This window comes from Ambystoma mexicanum, chromosome 2q, assembly GCF_040938575.1.
Source record: "Ambystoma mexicanum isolate Mex_15411 chromosome 2q, UKY_AmexF1_1, whole genome shotgun sequence".
Lineage (NCBI taxonomy): Eukaryota > Metazoa > Chordata > Amphibia > Caudata > Ambystomatidae > Ambystoma > Ambystoma mexicanum.
The window spans coordinates 415,945,839-415,966,889 of NC_090924.1; the positions used below are offsets into that span (position 1 = coordinate 415,945,839).

Sequence of the window (21,051 nt, forward strand, 5' to 3'; positions counted from 1 at the left end):
TGTCGTACTGTGGTGGGAAGACCTTCATAAGTGGGTAACGGCAGAATCTGGGGCGTGGGAGCATGCACTTCGAGAACAGAAGCTGGACACCAGCGAAGACTTACATCAATGAGTGGCGCTCACAGTGCCACTATTCAACCCAAGGGAAGGCGATACTACCACGGATGAAACAAGCAGCTCGTAATCGGAGTCTGGCAACGGCAGAACTGAAAGACAATCAGTGGTCTTGGGAGGGAGAGAGGGGAGGGAAACGGGTTATATATATAAATGATAAATAACGCATTGATGATAATAACAGTTTGGTTGATGTTGCATAAAATCTAATAAATATATTTAGAAAAAAAAAAGACATGAACAGCTGTTTCATCACACAAAGCACTAATCAAACGTTCCAAAATATTACGTGCATAAGTTCCAAAAATGGTGACCCCGGTTCAGATAGTCTCGGACTCACTAATGTTAATTCAGTTCAGAATAGGTAGAGACAGCACCTGCTGCAGTTATTTTATTTTAATTTATTTTATTTTATTTTATTTTATTTTTTGAATTTGTAGAGCGCACTACAGCCCACGACCATCAAGGCACTATAAACAGAACATAAGAAGGTTTAATTCAGGGTTACAAGCCCCAGGGCAATTGTGACCCTCCCCCATCTCCCTGGGAAAATGCGTCCCCGGGGAAACTGCACCCCGGTCAGCTGCCTGATTCGCGTAGGAGGCTAACCTCTCAGGTCCAAAGAGTGTCAATCCCCCTCAGGAAGAAGGGACAAATTACCTTGATTTGTCATAGTAACTTTCTGATGATAAAAAGTTATTCAAATACCTGTCATTATCAGTTTTGTGCGCTATTTTGGAATATGAGTGCATGTTTCAAATTTTATGATGACACATCAGAAGTGAAAGATAGTACTAAGGTATTTAATTTCCAGAAAAACAAACTGTCTTCCATGTGCCTTTTGCTTGTGACGGCAGCACACTTAATACCGCAGACCAGTCTGTAAGGCAGACAGAAAGTCGAACCTCTGTTGCTCTGTGGTACCTTGCTTCTAAGACAAACGCATTGCCCCTGAGCTATCCTCCCATCATTGAGAATTGTCTGTTCTCCATACAAACTGCGGTCCATATTCTTTTGGGACCAATGACAATTCTGAACAAAATAGACAACATTCTGAAATGGGCACCTGCTCACCATCTTTTTTTTTTTTTACTTATTGTGATATAACCACATTTGGGTTTTTTTACACATTCCAATTCAATAAAAAAAAGAATATATATGTACATACACTATTACATTACAAACTGTATCAAATTGAATATTCTTTCATGTATCATTTAAAACCAAGTTCGTCACAGTCTTATAAATTTGACATAATTAAGATGAGAATCATCACATAAGTATCTAAAACATTCTCTATACAACAGTTTTACTCCTTAATTCAACAATTAATTAGCAATGTTCTGACAATATAAAACCTGTAAGATACAAAACCCTTAAAATGTTTAAAGTTAGTTTAGTTTCATGGCCCGCAATCATTCTTTCCCAAAATGCGTCAGAGGGGAAATGGGCACCTGCTCACCATCTGCCTGCCATGCTTAGAACAAAGGCAATGTGAACCCTTAATTTATTGCAGGTTAATATACTCACTATCCATCAAATAATCAATGAAATCCCTGTAATCATTAAGTTTGTTTAATGTATTCCCAACCAGCTGTCCAAGCATCTATATATTTAATCTTAGCAACTCCACTTTGAAAATACTCTGGTTGGCATGTCTGATTTTAGTGTAATACCTGTAATGGTGCTAAGAACAGCAAATACGTGTTTGGGATGACACCCTTTCCATAGCCATTAGTCCCCTCACCATTCTGCATGTTCGCTCCTTTTGGAGTAGTCCATAGCTTCGATGTACACATCTTACAAGAGGTAGTGAGTCCAATTCCTCCTGTGGACATATCCTATGCCTGATTCCCAATAAGCATAATAAGGAGACGCTGCCTGTCGAAACGTAATATGTTGCAGCTACGTCCACGCATCGAAATCTTTAAGAACAGAGGGTTGAACTCTTGTGGCAAGGCCCTCACAGCACAAGGCGACATTGTTGTGTGACGCAGCTGTTTGCGATGAAGGGGTAGCGGCACATAGTGTCAGTGCGTGGTACAGCCGTCGACCATCAGCGACTAAAACAGAAGTAAGGTGCAGAAAGTGGGAGCAGCCACTACTGTTCTCTACTAAAATCCCCAGCCTTGTGCGTACTTCCACCTAACCGTCTGACATAATCTTATTCCATCTCTGGACAATCCTCAGCTCCCCCCTCCAGCAGTGAGCTGTACTTCGTGTTTTGTGCCCTTTTTCTAGGTCCCCTCAGTTGCGGTTACTATTGCCTCACACTCTGACACAGCCCTCTCTTACCTGCATATTTCTATCTCCAACACTATGGACATCCTTGCCTCTGTCATGAGAATCCATCTGAAGCATACCTCCATGTGCAACTCTTGGTATGACTCTGAGCTCACCTCCCTGAAACACAAGTGTAGGGTGTCTGAGAGGAAGTGAAGGTCAGTGGATGCATCCTTCGCCGAGCTGGCCTGCAGCCTGCTCCAAAGGCAATAAAGACTCTCTGTCCTGTCCAAGAAGAAAGCCCACATCCAAGCCCATGTCTCTGCAGCCTCTAACAACATGGCCACACTATTTAAAATCTGCAAGGAGCTGGCCAGTCCTTCTGCAGTCTCCACCCCTCCTGTTCCCCCCTTCCCTGGCTTCTCACTTCACCACTAAAAATCAGGACATCATATCTTCTGTCTTGTCTTCCTCTCCCTCTATACACCTGACAAGGTTTCTAGACAAATCCAATCTATGAAAGTGTTGTTCAAACAGGTGCTCCACTGATCCACCAGAACCATCAAGGATCACATTGACACCCTTGCTGAAGCCTTGGAAAATTCATGCAATCACTCTTTTACCACTGGAACTTTCCCCTCTCTCCTCAAGCACTCCCTTGTGCACCCTCTCCTTCAAAAGCCTTTTGCTGATCCTACCTGTCTGGCAAACTACAGTCCGATCTCTATCACTCCTTTCCTGGGCAAACTTCTGGAAAAGCTGGCCATCTCCCAGCTTACACTCCGCACTGAATCTGTTAGTTGTCTCCATGTCCTTTAGTCTGGCTTCAGAGCAGCCAGAGGCATGGAAACTGCTCTCATGAACACCCCTGAAGATGTGGTCACAACTCTCGATTCAAGCCTTCCTTCTGTCCTCATCCCCATTGACCTTTCCTCTGCTTTTGACACAGTCAATCACGCCATCCTGATCAATTGACTCTGTGAAAATCTGGGCATTTACGGATCAGGCCCTGGAGTGGTTGTTGTCCTCCTTCCTTCTTCTCCGACCCTCCCAGGTCCAACCTGGGTCTTTTCTCTCCACCACCTCTCTCTCCACATGTGGTGTTCTCCAGGGCTCTGACCTCTCACCCTGGCTCTTCAATGTCTACTTGGCCCCTTTGGCCCACCTTATCTCTACCTTCTCCTCTAACTTTCAGTGTTATGCGGATGACATCTTTTTCAGGCTCCCCAAAGCCTCCTCTCATCTCTCGCTCATTCCTGACTGTCTATCTGTGATTCAGGATTGGCGCTCCACCAACAATCTCTGCCTTAATGCCAGTAAGACTGAGATCCTTCTCATTGGGAACCCTGCCCTGCTTTCCCTCTCTCATTCTGGCCATACTCCTTGGGCCCTCTTCCTTCGTCTTCCTGTGAGGCAAAAAACCTTCATGTCATCTTTGACTCCACTCTCTCCTTCACTCCTTACATCACGGACCTTGCCAAGAAGATCCACTACAAGCTGTACCTTTTCAGAGGTATCCTTCCTTTTCTCACTTTCCCCCAGAAGCTCACTGTCTCCAGAGCCCTGGTTCTCTCTAGGTTGGGCTACTGGAACAACTACTTTAACAATCTGCCTTCCTCAACTTTCTGCCCTCTGTAAATAATCCAGAACAGTACTGCAAGACTTGTCCTCAATCCCAGGGACCTTATCTCTCCAGCCCTGAAATCTCTCCACTAGCTCCCGGTGGCTGCAAGGATCAATTTCAAGACTCTCTGCATCGTCCACAAGGCTTTCTGGGGCTGGGGCACTACATCCAACTCTCTCTTCCAAAACACCTTCCTTCTTGAGCCCTTCACTCAGCCACCTCTAACTCTCTGAGGGTCAGACGCTTCTTGAAGCAGATAGTGGGGGGTAGATCTTTCTCCTCTGCAGGTGCCTGCCTCTGGAATGCCCTCCCTGCCCCTCTCAAACTTGAGCCAGACCACCTCAAGTTCCGGAAGAAGCTCAAGACCTTCCTTTTCTGCTATGCTTTCTTTCTCTCTCCCCTGCTCATCTAACTGTCTGCTGCAATGACTTGTGGCCTGGCTACCCTCAGAGTCTCCCAAACACCTCCATCCATTGCTGTTAACAGGTCTACAACATACCTGTTCTGCATGGTCATCAGTCGTAAGGCTCTGAGTTCCACTTTGATGACATTGAATCCTTCTTCTGTGTCGTTGGCCAGCAAGATGAGTTCCCATCTGGTGATCTGAAGCCATTTTGCATTTGCCCTCACCTGGATGCTGGGAACGAGGGACGCGAAGACTGTCTCGACAGAGCTGAACACACGAAATTGATCTGGGATCTGTGCCAAGAGTTCTGATGATTTGGTGGAGAGATATAGTTGGATGACCTTTTCTTTCTCCGCACTGTACTTTGTACATTTTCCTCAGCGATGGCATACACAGGAACTTCTTCAGGCAGTGTTGGAGATGGTTCAATTGGCGCTGCCATGTGTGTGTTTCCTCTTTGGATGTGGCTCTCTGGGATCACCATCAGGGCAGAATTAAGTGTTGCCAGGGAGCACGTGCCCCTCCATGATTGCGGGAGGTGCAAGTATGCTAGGTTTCCGCAAACCCAGTATGTATCCATCATTGCAGCTGTTCCTTTTTTCATGTCAGGTATTATGAGAGTTTTGCTGCAGTTTTTGTTTTCTCCCATGTTCTTTTTACCTTCCCCACGGAAGCAAAGTTTGTATGGAATGTCTTTTTGCAATTTGAAGGGTTTTTTCGATGGTAGTAACCCAAGTGAGTTTCGTTATATGTTCAGTCCATATGGGAGCGCACGTTCTCTGTACCCAGAAAAAGTTTTTCTTCAGACAGTCCTCGCAATGCTTCTGCCACAAGAAATCCCATTTACAGAGGCACAGGGTCTCCTTCATCTCGCATTATGTAGAATCAAAAATACTTTCCAAGCACACACAGTCTCATTCGAACCTTTGCAGAACGAGCGGACATGTTACTCCCGGCCGCACGGAGTCATTTGTTTAAAGGAGCCTTTTTTGGTGATAAAAGGAACACTACATTCAGACACGTGGCAAAATGAAGAAATATTGTGTAAAGCACGAAAAGTAGAAGTGTCTACAATTAAAATGTGTAATCACGAAAACCAAACGTGTATGCTTAACAAATGCTTACAATTCATTTATTAGGAGCTACATTGGGTATGGAAGAGAGACCCCAACGGCAAACGCCAATAGGGTAGATAGAAGTAGAAGTAGAGCGGGTAGTTAGCCTATCTACCGTAGGGGTTCCGAAGCGTGGAGTATTAGTGAGCAAACGTAACAATTTTCATTTGTTGTTCGTTTTGCCGTGTTGCTCATGTCAGTATACCATTTGTTTGTTTGGTGTGGGTGTCGAGGATCATCAATGGTATCAAGGCCAAAGTTATAATGCTCTTCCCATTTTTCTTGTTGCGTCCCTCTCTTTTTCCTTCTGTTGCCACCCTCATCATTGCCCTGGAGAACTTTCTCATTCCCTTAATCATCCCACTCGGCGTACAGTCTAAAATAGCTATCAACCATGTCTTTGTTATGATTGTTTTCTTCTCTAGTGGCTATATTATCCGGTGATGTGATCTCCGCAACTGGTATTGTGGTTGGATATGGGGGATTTTGTACCAACGTGAGTTCTAAGGGTGTTCTGTCATTCATTGAATAAACACTAAAATCGGATTCATTAAACTCATGGGGCTCTTGCGTGGCCTGCGGATTTGTATCATTGAAGTTAATTTTATCATTAGATTTGTTCCTGGGATGTCTGTGGGCCCACATCAACTTAAAGCCATTCCATATTAAATGGGTTCCTTGTTTGATTGACTTTATCCCAAAACCCCCCTTGCTCATATCAATTGAAATAAAAGTTATGGCCCAATATAAAACTAGGCCAAACATTGTTGTAAAGAATACTATTGCACATACAAACAACACACATTCATATGAATAGATAGGCTAACTACCCGCTCTACTTCTACTTCTATCTACCCTATTGTCGTTTGCCGTTGGGGTCTCTCTTCCATGCCCAATGTAGCTCCTAATAAATGAAATGTAAGCATTTGTTAAGCATACACGTTTGGTTTTCGTGATTACACATTTTAATTGTAGACACTTCTACTTTTAGTGCTTATTTTTGAAAAACAATACACGTCTCTATCTTGCGTCCTTCCTTTCTCCCTCCTCGTACTTTAAGCATGGGGAGGAAGAATTGAGGGAGGCAGACTACTCGCAATACAAACAAACAGGGGAGAAGAGTAAGACAGAGAAAAAGAGAGGGAGATAGAGAGAGAGAACATAGAGTACGTTCATTATTTTCATTATATAATTATTTACATTTTAACAGCACTTCTTCATTTTGCATACTGTACTTGACGTTTGTACTTATTAACGTCATTTAGCTTTACCAACAAACACTTTTTTTTAATCATCTCTCATGCATTATATTTGTACACTGTGTTAATTTCTACCATTTTTATGGTCTGCGCAGTCCGTGCTTTCGTGAGCCTTTCGGACATCTGTCAAATGTACCCAATACCTTAAGCCCTGCACTTTGACTGCTGTGGGTATGCAGTATATTAGCTTGTAGGGGCCGTGGAACCTGGGTCCATTCCACCTACACACAAAGCTTCTTACGTACACCATGTCACCTGTCATCAACTGGCAGTCTGGGATGTCTGTGGCTGTTTCTTGTGTGAGTGGGGGTGCTATTTGCTTTGCTATGGCACGTGCTGCTCTTGTAAGATTTCTGAGATACTTGTGGAACTCTTCTCCCAGTACTATGGCACTCTGGTGTGCATCTGGCTGTCTGTGCAATGGTGAGTGGGCTGTTTGCATTCTCCTGCCTGTCACGATCTCATGGGGGGACAGGTGGTGGTCCTTACTGGGCTGATTCCTCATCGCGAAGAAGGCTAAGGGTAAACAATATACCCAGTTCTTTTTGAGTGTATGACACAGTTTTGACAATCTGCTTTTAAACAGTCCATTCATTTTTTCAACAACTCTGTTTGATTGTGGATGATAAATCGTACAGGGCTTATGTGTTATTCCCAACATTGCTGTTATATGCTTAAACATGTCCTTTACAAAATGTGTCCCATTATCGGAACGTATGACATCACAAATACCCCACCGGGGGAACAACTCCCTCACCAAGAATTTGGTGGCACATCGTGCATCAGGATGAGCGCAAGGGCCAGCCTCCACTCACTGAGAGAAGGGACAGACTACAACAATTAAATACCGAGACCCATTACACCGCTCTCCCGAGTCTGCATAGTCTGTATGCAGCTCTCTGAATGGCCCTTCAGGCTTTGGCAATTTGCCTCTGAGTGCTCGCAATGTCATGCCGGAATTGTATGTTTGGCATGTGGTACATTCTATTATTCGCTTTGTAACTTGTTCCTGCAATCCCAGGGCGAACCAATCATTCTGTATGTCTGTGATAATGTGTTGTTTTGCATTGTGGGCGGGGAACTGCATTTGTTGGAATACTACCTCCAATACCTCCAATAAATTTGCAGGCATTACTACCTTAACGGTATTATTTTGTCTCCATAAAAGGTCAGTGGATGACTGGCTACCCTCTCTTCACCCACACTTCCTTTTCCTCACTTGGTGCATCTTGTTGAAGTTCAATAATTTGGGAAATTGGCAATGTGTTGAATCCTTCTGGGTGCTCTTCCTCAATTACCTTTTGTAGTATGTACTCACCTGTAGGGCTCTTTGGTAAATAAGGTGCTTCCTCGGCGGCTGCGTCTGCTGCCATGTTTCCCAATGAGATGACGTCATCACCTCGTGTGTGGGCCTGGCATTTTACGACAGCCACCTTGCATCCATGAATTCTCCTAACAGTGCTGCATGTTGGACTGGGGACCCATCTGCTCTTCGGAATCCCCTCCTACTCCATCTGGCCAATCCTCCATCTACAGTCATTGCCATGTAAGCAGAGTCCGTATAGATTGTCACTGTGCACCCTTTAGCTGTATGCAATGCTTCTATGAGCGCTACTAGCTCTGCTGCTTGGGCTGTGAAGTGAGGAGGTAATCTTTTTTGGACAGTAATTTCAAATTCCCTATCTTCCACCCAAACTACTGCTGCTGCCACATGCTTTTCTCCCGTTTCACTATCTATAGAAGCTGAACCATCAACAAACTAAATTTCTCCTTCTGTTAGTGCATTTTCATGTGCTGTAGGCGTATTGCCATCATCCCCTCTGTAGGTGGCACAATCATGCTGCTCTATGTCCTCTACAGTGCATGCTTCTGTGAGGAATGTGGCGGGGTTTACACTTTTACACTGCATTATATGTATGTCTGCGCTGGATATAATAATCTCGTATGCTGTTGCTCTTTGGGTGGTAAGGGTGCACTTTGAACTTTCCAGGATAGCAAATAGAGAGTGTTCCACATACAATGTGACGGAGCATCCCATCCCATCACAATCATAGAGCTTTTTTCGATCGCGAACGTGGCAGCTGCGAGAGCCTTTTCGAAAGCAAAATGTCCTTGCATTACAGCATCCAGTGTTCCACTATAGAACGCCAGGGGCTTGTGGCCTAGAGATGTTTTCTGTGTTAGCACAGCCGTCATGAGTGTGCTATTCCAGTGTGAGAACAGGTAGAACTCACAATCATAGTTGGGGCTTCCTTGAGTGCCTGTGATAGGGGTTTTGTGTAGGCTGCATAATCTAATATACAGGCTCGGCAGTAATTACACATGCCAAGGAACTCTTGCATCTCTTTAACTGTATTGGACTTTTTTAAACGTTGTTATTGCTGCTGCTCTGTCAGGTATTATTCTTTTGCCATCTTTGGATATTAGCTGACCTAAATATAACACTTCTGTCAGGCAACATTACAGTTTTTGGCTGTCTACTTTATATCCTTTGTGTGCTAACTGTGCTAGCAGGATGATGGAATCTTCCCTACACTCCTCTTCATTCTTGCTGCAAACAAACACATTGTCTACGTATTGAATGATTGGACTGGTCCTGTGTATGTTTCCATGGTCTTCATGCAAAATTCTGTTAAATATACTGTGACTCTCACAGTACCCTTGGGGCAATCGACAGTGTTCATACCTTTTCCCTCCCAGCGTGAACGCAGTTAGGTACCATGAATCTGGGTCAAGTGGGATTCAAAAGAATGCATTCTTCATATCTACCACAGTGAAATATGCGGCCTGTGCTGGGATACTACACAATATTGAAGCAGGATTTGGGACGAGAGGAATTTCTTTCTTTACTAAGTCATTAAGGGGAAGTAGGTCCTGGATCATCCTGCACGCCCCTCCCTTTGCTTTCTTAATCGGGTAAATGCAAGTGTTGCAGGGCGAGTTGGATGGCACTATTATTCCCTGTATCATTAATGCATATATTGTGTCTTTTATTCCATCTTTCGCTTCCGTAGATAAGGGATATTGTTTTACCTGGGGTAAAATTGCTCCGGGTTTGAGATTTATCTTTACAGGTGTTACTGTGTGTAGCAGTCCTACATCGTGCAGGCCTGTGGTCCACAACTGCTGCGGTACCTGAGACATATCTTCAAAGTAGGCTGGTGGGGCTTTGACGACCACTACGAGGGGTAGTGGCACTTCTCTTTTTTGAATTATTACTTCGCAGGGATTGCAATTTCCATCACTATTTCCCCATCATCATCTGAGTCACTGAAAAGGTCCTCATCTGAAAGATCCCGCAGGGCCATATTGGCATTAATGCACAGCACTGTTCTCCACTGGCATCCCTGCATATCCATCGCTATTACTGCTATTCTTTGCGACAACACCTGTATTGCATGTATGTCTAAGGACACCATTGAGCCTGGTACTATCTCTGGGTCTGTGATTGGGCAGAAAATAAACTCTGAGGGCACTCTCCACTTTTTATTTTTCAACTCTGGCACCACTCTTGCTAATATCCTCAGCAGTTGTATGAACATGTCTGGGTCTACAGGTACGCCACGTGTTTGTGGGAAATCTGCTTGAGTGTATATTACCAACATAGCACGGATTGCACATATTCCTGGTGTAGAGCACACTACACCTCTGTCGGTAAAGTATATGGTCATGTTAAGCTTGCTGAGAAGGTCACTTCCCAGCACGTTAATGGGTGAGTCTTGCTAATACAACAGGGGTGCTCGTACAATTTTTCCCCCCACTGTTAGGTCTAATTCTTTATATGGAAGTATATGGAACCTCGACCACCACCCCAGAGAATCCTTGCGTTTCCAAAGTCCAATTAGAAAACAGGAACCTGCCCTCTTTGAGACATGAGTTCTCCGCTCCCGAATCCACCATGAAGATGAACTGTTTGTTTCCTATCACTGCCCCTACCAGAAGTTCCTCTGCTGCGTTAAGGGTCATTGACAGTACTGGACACTCAAGTGTTCCTTGTGGGCTTTCATATGCTGAGTACCTTGGGTGTTCATCAGTATCAAAAACATTTCCCTTTACCACTGCCGTCCCTCTAAATCATGCAGGTGCTCCATTTGCCGTGGTAGCATAGGCACCTCTGCGGGTGGGGGCGGTGTGCTCATGACACTGGGTGTGTTGTGGTGCTTGTTGTGGGGGCGCTTGGCGCTCATTCGTGTACCTAGGGTTGGGCTGATTCTCCTTTGTATTCCCGCCAATTGGTAATCCATATGGGCTTCCAGGGTGGGGGTGTCCATACTGTTGCTCATGTGGGTATGAATTAGTGGGCCTGCTCTAACACTCTCTCATGAAATGTCCCCGCCTCCCGCAATTTCAACATTGCCCTTGTCCTCCTCCTCTGGGCCCTCTGTACCTGACACCTCCTCCCCTTGACCCTCTGAATCCTCCTCTGTTGCCCCGGCCACCCCTCAACGCCACTGTAGTCCCTCATACTGATGTTACCCTGGCCATGAGTCTTGATTATTACCTGCCCAGTTCCCTGCCATTTGCACCTGTATTCCCATCTGTCCTTCGTCCTCCTCCCGCTCTCTTCCTGCTCTGTTAGTTGCTACTTCCGCACTGACCTTCAATAGTTTGCTTTGTACTAATATAGCCTCGTCTGCCAACCGCCGCTGAGCTATCTCCTTTTCTTTTTCTTTGATCCTTTTGCAGTGGTGCACTATTATGCTTTGAATTTCTGGACATCCCTTGGCTTCTATCCCAGCTATTTTATAAAGGGCCTTCTGGACTTCCTTTGGGAGTCCTCTTTTTGTAATGAAATAAAATAGGGATGTCGATTGGTCCCAGGCCGTGCCCGTTTCTGCTCTCTACATGTCCTGCTTTCGGAGAATGAAAGACATTGCATCTTCATCATTTCCTGTTGTACACTGCATTACTGACTGTAAATCGGGTGTGTCTGGAAATGTCTCCCTCAGGGCGTGCCACACTCTCGCTCGTACTGTGTTGAACGAGGCCCCATCATGGCGGTCACAACCCAATGTTATTCCAGGAAACCCTGCCTTCGCCCAGACCCGGCTTGCCTGATCTCCGACTACAGATACTACCAAGCTTTTAACATCCCCCACTGCCAAGGGCACTCCAGCTGTGTGTGTTTTTGAATATGTATATCCACTTGCTGGCTCCTCCAGACAGTGGTGGTAATTGTTTGGCTTTGTCCAGTTGGGCCCATGGTATGTAATTCGGCCTTCCTACCCCCCGTGGATTAGTAGCAGCTGTAGGTTTTTCCCCCCTTTTCCGGTACTCATCTTTTTTCCTTTCTTCCTACTACCGCCATGCGTCCTGTTCTGTTCCTTAACCTCCCTCTCCATTCTTCCATGGGGGACAATCTGTCCCCAAATGAGGCCCCACCAGTAGCAGTTCCCAATCTTCTTCTTCTTCTTCCTCTATGTCACATCAATATTCCTCTTCCCTATCCGGTGCCATCCCCCCTTCCTCCACGTCACGTTCACTATTAGCTGTAGTTATTTCTATTATTCTTGTGGGGGGTGTCATTTATCTAAAATAGTATCTCTCCTTTTTTCCACCCGTCTTCCGCTGCCCTTTCACAAGGTTGAGGCGTCGCGTCCCGTTATGCCCTCGGGGTGGGTAGCCCCCTTGTTCTCCCAAGGCCCTCAGGCGGGACAGTTCTGTTCGAGCCATTGTTTATCGTGAATCTAAATCTTGTGTGAATTTCTCAATATCTATTGTGGGAGTACTCACCTGTCATGCCTTGGCTCTCGTATGGGGGTGGTGCAGGGGCAGATGGCTTTGGTGTGGATGGTGATGTGGATTGTGCTACGTATACTGGGTCACTTTATCCCTCTGAGGGCACTGGCTTTGTCAATAAGGGATATATTTGTGTAACCTCTATCTTATTCTCATTCTGCTCACTTGGTCCTTCACTGCCAGTTGTTGTCGGGGCAGATGCATTACACTCACCAATTTTACCTGGAGGGACTTCCTCAAACAGCCGCCACAAGTCCAATATTTCCCTCCTGTTCTGCAGGTGTTTCCCGTTGTATTTTATAAACAAACATGTGGCAACCATGTCTAGCACAGCTTTATCAAAGGACCCTCCTTGCGGCCATACTTGGGGCAAACCTTCTCCCTTCAATTCCGTGGCGCACTGATCGTGGTATTTCCTTATCTTGTCTGTGTACATTGGCAGAGTTTTACAGATATGAGTTAAGGGCATTTCTGCGCTCATTTTATCAGTCTGGAGTGGTTGTTCAACCAAAAACAAAAAAACCTTTCTCTACAATTCTTGCGCTTCCTACATGACCAGTTCAATATGCTTTACAACATTTCTCAAAACAAAATCGTTTTCTCACATTGGGTTATGCATGAACAATGTCAACTGAAATATTCTCCAACTCAATTCTTTCAACCGTTTTTCATTATCGCTTACCAAGAAAAACAATACCTTTACAAAAAACAACACCTTAAGACATAACACATACAACGAATGACACGAACAACACAAATTCTACCTCCACTTCCCTAATATACCCTGAATGTTCTGTCTCAATATCTTCCCTGTTTCCCCTGTCTTCTCTCCCTACACCCTGTCTACACCTTGTGGGAGTGAAGAAGAGTAAGAAAAGTAGGAAAAAAGCATTTCTAAATACTACTTCGGGTCTTCCTTCGAGACCCCTACGTTATTTTCTTCACCTTAGTTTTCCCATATCCATATATCCAGTGCAAGTCGACATAGCACTATGCAGCGTGCCTTCCACCCCCCAAAGAAAATAGGATCCCTTTATCCTCTTTTCACCTTGTTTTCCGTCACTGTCCTATTGGCCATATGCGATAGAAGGAGAACAGAATAGAATATAGAACAGACCCCAAATTCCCCCTGCTGTTAATGACCTCCCCTCTTATTTACCCCTGCTGGTATTTTACATCCCAAGCCTCCTAATCTGACTCTCACCATCCTTTCAATATCACCCGCGCTTGATACTCATGTGTCTGTGTTGATCCGAGACCCTCCGGACCCAATCGGTCAGGGCGCCGCCCCTCAGTCAAAGACCACGCCCGCCTCCAGCGAGTGGTACGGTGGGTTTTGTAAAAGGGGATCCCGTACCCTTTCACCCTATTGCGTGCGCACGTCTAGGTGTACCGGTTGCCGTTGGCGGGTAGCTCTTGAGGGAGCACGCTCCGGGTCGAAACAGGGAACGTCTCGTGCCAAAAGGACAAAAAGAACGCTATCGTGTCGGGGTCACCAATGAGAGTGAGAAGTCCCCAAAAATGCATTTAATTCTCCCAATAAGAGTCAAACAGGACACATCCCTGGAGGGAATAAGACCAAGACCAAGTGCTGGTGATATCAAAATCGTTTATCTAAAATAGGGCAAGCAGAATCTACTCTGCTCACGCGAGAGCGCTCTGCAGAAAACATGTTACAAATCATTTTTATACATCTTTTGCGTCATTCAAGAGAGTGGAGGTCTAGGGGGCACATGAGGAGTTGGGATTGGTCACTAGGGATGGGCACCTATAGGTGCCATAGGGTCGGAGTGCTGTGGTTGGACCAGGATCACGTGGCGCGATGATGATGCTCCCTGGGTCAATCGGTCAGCTGGGCTCATCGGATTGGCATGCAGTGTCAGTGACTTTTGCAGTGTTACATATTCAATAAGATACTTATTTGCCCTTGTGGCCATGCATTCCCATTCATCCAATATTACACTCTATCTTGTTCTTCATGTTTTAAGGCCTGTGAATCTTGACACCAAAGAAAAGACATTTCTCAAGTATAGGTTAACTATCATTGGGCACAAGTCATAGTGCAGTTCTTAAGTTCATTGTTAGATCTCTTACTGGGTGGTCTACGGTGTTAGTATAACACAAAATATATTGTTCAAGGGGCTAAGACTTTAAGATCACAGTGTGCTCTGGAATGTCCATCTGGTAAAATGAAGTGGCCACTGAATTTAAGGCCTAGATTATACATTAAAGGCATGGGTCACACAGGCACATACCACAATAGTCATAAATCCTATTGTGGGGGTTAAAGGCAGGTTGTTTAAAGATCATTAAATCTCTACTGATCTGTTTTGACACTATGAAGGGTGGAGGAGAATCAAAACACCTTTGCAGTGCAGTTCTGCTTTTCATGGAGAGACGGGACCTTCTGAATGGCGTTTTACATGCAGGCTTCTTTACACATGGCCGTTACATTATGATTGTAATTGACTAGAGCACGTTATCATTTCTCTGTGTGCTCTCGTTGTTATAAAATTCATAATAATGATTCGCATATGCACAGGTTATTTTCCATCCTAAATTAAGCAGTCCACTACTGAATTCTCTACATCCAGGCCCTAATGCATATTCTCGTACTGAAATTATACTGGTTACAACATTTGATTGTTAAATTGCTTTTACACGATATCATGCAGATATTTACATTGAACTTGGAAATGAGGTAGCTTTATGCTGGCATGTATAGTGTTATGTTCTGTTATGCATTCTGTTATTACAATCCATTTCTATTAAACTTCATACTACATGTTCATACACATCATACTTGTATAACTGGAACCTAACATTAGTGCTTTTGATTATACATATGTTATACAATGCACTGGTATGCTTATTGTTCTACTATGACCCTTTCATTGTTTTCACCTACAAGGGAAACAGTTTATGAGCAACTTATTTCGATTGCTTGCGGAAGAGAGACTTTAGTATTTCTCATATTAAGGCGCGAACAACATGACATACTCGAGGGTCGTTCTTAGTTATTTAACCATGTTCAAAGGATATCGGGTTGGTATTCTTTATGGCCTGGGTCTGCTTGGTGGGGGTAGGTTTATAGAGATGAATGGCTTTCTGCTGCCAAGCCTTGAGCTGGGCCGCGACAGGGTCAATGAGGTAAGATGGAAGACAGAAGATAGAGTGCAAAGATTGTTGCATTCGCGCAGCTAGACTCCCATGAGAACCGGGCGGCTGGCGAGATGACAGAATGGGCGAATAGCTTGTTCGCTGTGCACGTCTTACGGGGAGAGCTGCAGCCCTGCGCTCTAATTTCATGGCAGGCCTGCTAGTATGTGAAACAAAATGGAGTCGGTGGCCCACAAAATGGAGTCCAGTCAGACTCTGATCTGAACTGGTCTGAGGGGTCACAGTTCCTTGGGGTACTCCCGCACGGGTGCGCCAGGGCCCTGAACCCAGAGCAGCCGCAACTGGGCCTACCCAGGAAGTGTGCAAATGGAGGGGGGGTTCCGGGGTCCCCACCTCCCACTCAAACTCCCCCTTCTCCCTCCCTGCATTCTGCGTTTCACACTTGCACAATCTGAATGACACAATGCCTAGTAAGATTGTTTGTTTTGTCCTCCCTCTATCTTCCCTCCCTTGTCTTGTTGCACCTAGAAACACTTGTGTACAGGCACGTTATAAATTACTTATCATATCATATCAAGTCTGCTTCAACAAGCTTTTGAAGCATGAGCCAACCGAGAGCAAGGATTTCTAGGAGATAGGTGTTCTTAGGGTGTAATTATTTTGGGGTCGATGTGTTATGAGAGTTATCTGTTTTTTGGGGAGAGGAGGGAGGTCTAAATGATGTGAGCTGATTGTTTCAGGAAGAGTATCTTAATTTACTCCATGGTATTGTGAACGCTCTTTGTTGATTCGTTCAAAAGTGTTTTCCCTAACTGCTTTTTACACGGTCTGTCGCCATTATGAAGTGTGCAGGCTCAAGCAACAAATGCAGTTAAAAGAAGATTACAATAATATAGAAGTGAGAAGACAGTGGCCCTGATTTACAAACGTGTTTTTCAATGAGAATCCATATTATAAATTATGGCCTCAGTCTTGGGTGGCCTTTTTGCGGGGATGTTAGAAGGTTAAAGTAACTTTCGTTTGTTCTGTTGTTTCAGGAATTGTAGATTTTGGAAAGTCAAGTCTCAGGCTTGTAAACAGGGTGAAAACACAGAAGTAAAATAACAGAAGTGACTTGAAATGTGGAGAAATATCACAACAAACCAACCTGACAATACAGTGCAGCAGAAAGAGTAGGATTCTTGCTTTGTTTTCCACTTCCTCAATGGAATCCTACAATTGTCAGCATGCACATTAATGTAAGCCTAAAAAAGTTGCCTCTGAATCTAGAAAGAAACACAGTGAAAGAAAAAGCAACAGCTTTAGTCCTAGTATCTCACAGCATTAGGGCCTGATTGACAAAAATCTTTTAACATGTGAAAGCCCCATTGACATTTCTTTTGTATATAAAGCCATTCTTATTTTTATGCAACCACCCTATTTTTAATCACCAAGCATTTGCACCGATTAAGAAACAACAGCCGATCCTAGTCATTCTCTGCTGCTGTGTCTGCAGCCGTCTAACCCTAACTCACTTTTATGTGTTGAAGTAAAAAAATATTGCAAGCCAGAGCAGAGATCTTTTGTGCTCAGAAAGTCTCAGCAAGGACATGTGTCTGTTGTTTTTTGCCAGAATTAGGATCCATGGAGAATCTTTTTTTGACTGATTATGAATCTTGGAAATTCCGGCCCAATTCCAGCAACGGTGGGTCAATTTCTGACAAGCCAAAACAGTTCAACACTATCTTCGATAATTTTCAGAGTATGCTACACAAAGAAAGAATATAAAATAAGGTTTGAGGAAACTGTGTGTAGAGGTTGACTCGTTTAGAGATATTTTGAGGGAGAACAGAAATGAAAAACAGAATAGAAAGAATCAGAGGATACTATGCAATAAGGCGAAGACGAGGAAGTTTGGGGAAGCCGGAACAGACACAACACATGCTGGTGGGTGTAAATTGTCTATATAATGATGTCAGTCACCCAGGAAAGACATAAGAACAATAAGTGACTTAAACTCTAATATCTAATCTATGTGTTCATTGTACCATATGGTGACACGAACTGTAATTTACAGTATTACCTATTTTCAAACTGATTTCAACAATGATTGCATAGATCATCCTGGGCCACTTTGTCCTACCACTTTTCGGATGCTGAATGATCTTCCTTTCTGTATCATTCCTGCAGGTATACCACAAACACAACTAGAACTATGGCGCCTATGAATCAGACCTCTGTGACAGAATTTCTTATCATCGGCTACTCTGGAATCCCAGAGCTCCGCTCCCTGCTATTCGCCCTCTTCTTTTTGGTCTACTTCGTCACTCTTGTGGGCAATGCCACTGTGATGCTGGTCCTACACAAGGAGCCCACCCTCCACACCCCTATGTATTTCTTCCTGCGAAACTTGTCATTTCTGGAGCTATGTTACTCATCAGTTACAGTGCCCAAGATCTTGTCAAATCTCTTGGCAGAGAACAAGAGTATCTCATTTGCTGGCTGTGCAACCCAGATGTACTTTCTCCTCTGCCTGGGCACCACCGAGTGCTTCCTCTTGGCTGTGATGGCTTACGACAGGTACTCTGCCATATGCCACCCGTTGCAATACCCATTGATTATGAACAAAAGGTTGTGCCAAGGAATGGCTGCTGTGTGTTGGGCAAGTGGATCTTTGCTCTCCTTGGGCAACACAACATTCATCTTCACTTTGCCCTTCTGCGGCCCCAACGTCATTAACCACTTCTTCTGTGACATCCCACCTGTCCTGGAGCTGGCCTGTGCTGACACCTCTTTCAACGAAGTCACAACATTTGTAATCTGTGTGGTGATCCTTCTCACCCCCTTTGTTCTCACTCTCTCGTCGTATGCCCGCGTGGCCTCCACTGTTCTGAAAATGCGCTCTGTGGAAGGGCGGCGCCGGGCCTTTTCTACCTGTGCAGCCCACCTGACCTCTGTCAGCATTTTCTATGGCACTGCCTCATTCATGTATCTAAGGCCCAAGGCCAGCTATTCCCTTGAGGTGGACAAATTGCTGGCTCTGTTCTACAGCGTTATTACTCCCATGCTAAATCCCCTGATTTACAGCTTGCGGAACAAGGAAGTGATGGCCGCACTACGGAAGCTCGGTGGAAAGATGCGGTTCGCTCCGCAGCTATAAACAGGCCGATTTCCATTGATGCACTCGTACATGTGGACCTGCCACCAAAATAAGTCCCATAACTCAATTGGGCATACTCAGCCATAGCTAGTATACTTCAGAGCAGAACCGAAAAACAAAAATTTAGAGGATACAATTTTCCAAAGTAGAAAATGTATTTAATTAATTGTATTGAACGAATGAAGAATAAATCAAAGAGCAACAATTTAATGCAGGAAAATCACAACCAATTGTCTCTTAAAATTTACACTCATCATAACGCCTTAGTCTGAACAAGCATATCCATGTCTGCATTCCTTCATCCCATTCACACACATAAAAATTATATTTTTGAACATCATTGCAATTAATAAAAAATGTTCTTCTCTCTTACTGGGTTTGGGGAATACTATGAGTATGGCTTACCGAAATGATCCCTCAGCCCTGCCTTCTTGGATGAATTGAGAAAAGAGTTCATTAAGTTTAGGCACTAAAATGTCTGCCTTTTGTGAGTTCTTTGATGGTTTTATGAATTTTGCTAATGAATATGGGAGCATTAAGCGACTGAAGGTTGGCTAATGGATACATAGAATGAGGTGACTCATGAAGAACTTTCCAAATGTGCTCATTATTATGCGAGGTTTCTGAGGTATATAGTTTCTTATGGAAATCAGTGAAGATTTTGATCATTTCTTTATCCGAGAACATTCTATTGCCTATGCAATATTTGATGACTACAATTGTGCCTTTCCCTTTTTTAAGTTTCACGTAAGAAGCTAGGGATTTAATCTATTAGAAAGTTGGTAGATTTTAGCTGTGTACTTTAAAAGGTTATCACAGGAGTATTGAGTTACAATTTTCTTGCATTTAATTCTAAGTTTAATGATGGAATTTAAGATTATTTCAGAGTTGGTGCGTGAGTATTGAGATTCTAGGGCCTTAAGTTGTTTCAGAATGTTTTCAGACTCCTATTTGAGGAGCTTTTTTAAATTCGCTACAAAGGAAACAATGTGTCCCCGAAGGACCGCTTTGTAGCAGTCCCAGTTGTCAGTAACGGAAATGTCTTGGCTTACATTTTCTGAAAAGTAGTTATCGTGCTGTTGGGTTATGAAGCGAGTAAATGTCTCAGCTTTGAGGAGGGCTGAGTTAAATATTCATCTGTTAGAGTTTCTAAACTTTTGAGGAGAAGACAATTGAACATGAACGGGTTCGTGATCTGTTAATAATATACAGTCAATGTTGGTGTCCAAAAGGCAACTCGCAATGGGTTTAGAAATAAATATATAGTCCTAGGTAGAGTTTTGTGATGGCTGGAGCAGAACGCGGATTCAGAGTCAGAAGAATGAGTAATACGCCCGGTCTCTATAAGGCCTAATTTTGAAATAAATGTGGTGAATTGCATATGAGCCTTGGATAGGAAATCTAACGTTTGCTACAAAAATACCAAGAATGGGTCAATAATCTCATTGCAGTCCCCGCAAACAATAAGGTTGTTAGGATTAGCCATCTGCCTATATCATCGGATTCATTCGCCAATGCTTGATAATGAAATGTCTTGTTAATTAGAGTTATAACACTGCTTTTCTTTCCATTAGCAGCACTTGAGAAGACTTGACCAACCCAATGGCACTTGAGTTTAGCCACTTCTGCGTTATAAATATGATATTCCTGGATACAGGCAATGGAGGGTTTGGTTCTGTTAAAATGAGAAAACAATTTCTGCCTTTTACTAGGTTTATGTAACCATTTAACATCCCACGATATTACAGTGAACTCACTTCCTAACCTGCAAAACTGGACAAATGTTGGTAACTTGACATGATTACCTGTATGTTTCTGGAATGCTCCAATAGTTTGTCTGTGGTTTGGCCCACGATGCCTCTCATTGCAAAGCCCCACCTTGCTCGCACTCTTTTTTCCTCCCATCCTATCTTAATCGAAAGACAGAATGAGAATATGTATCTGTTTCCATGATCTCTACATTAAGAGTCCTCATGACTCCTAAGGCAGGGGTATCCCAAAGGTACACCATACTGTGTCAAAGAAGGTATCCTTTTTCTGTTATCTATGTGGATAGGCTAGTGGTGCTTGTTCACCTGTATAAATAGTCCCACATGACTGGGTCCTTTTTGTCCCCCTCTGCCAATCACCAAAATGGAGTTGGTTTTTGTTTACTTGAAAGACCTGATGGGTTGCATGACTATCCATTGTCCCTCTTGGTGTTAGAGGAAGTGGCCATCTTGGGCCACTGGATGTCTGTATCCCAGGACTGTGGTCTGTAGTCAAACTGAAATCTTTTCTGACTGCCATATGCAGATGGTTCTCTGGGATAA

The 21,051-nt window shown here is 44.0% G+C and overlaps 1 protein-coding gene across 1 annotated transcript; it reads left to right on the forward strand.

Annotated features, from left to right (window-relative positions):
• The first annotated feature begins 17,794 nt into the window (after positions 1–17,794).
• Positions 17,795–18,739, forward strand: LOC138568727 (olfactory receptor 10C1-like). Its single transcript, XM_069646510.1, has one exon. It carries the CDS (start codon positions 17,795–17,797, stop codon positions 18,737–18,739), a length of 945 nt encoding a protein of 314 aa, XP_069502611.1.
• The last annotated feature ends 2,312 nt before the right edge of the window (positions 18,740–21,051 follow it).

Coding starts and splice junctions, on each gene's coding strand:
- LOC138568727 (XM_069646510.1), top strand. CDS start 17,795: ATGGCGCCTATGAATCAGACCTCTGTGACAGAATTTCTTATCATCGGC.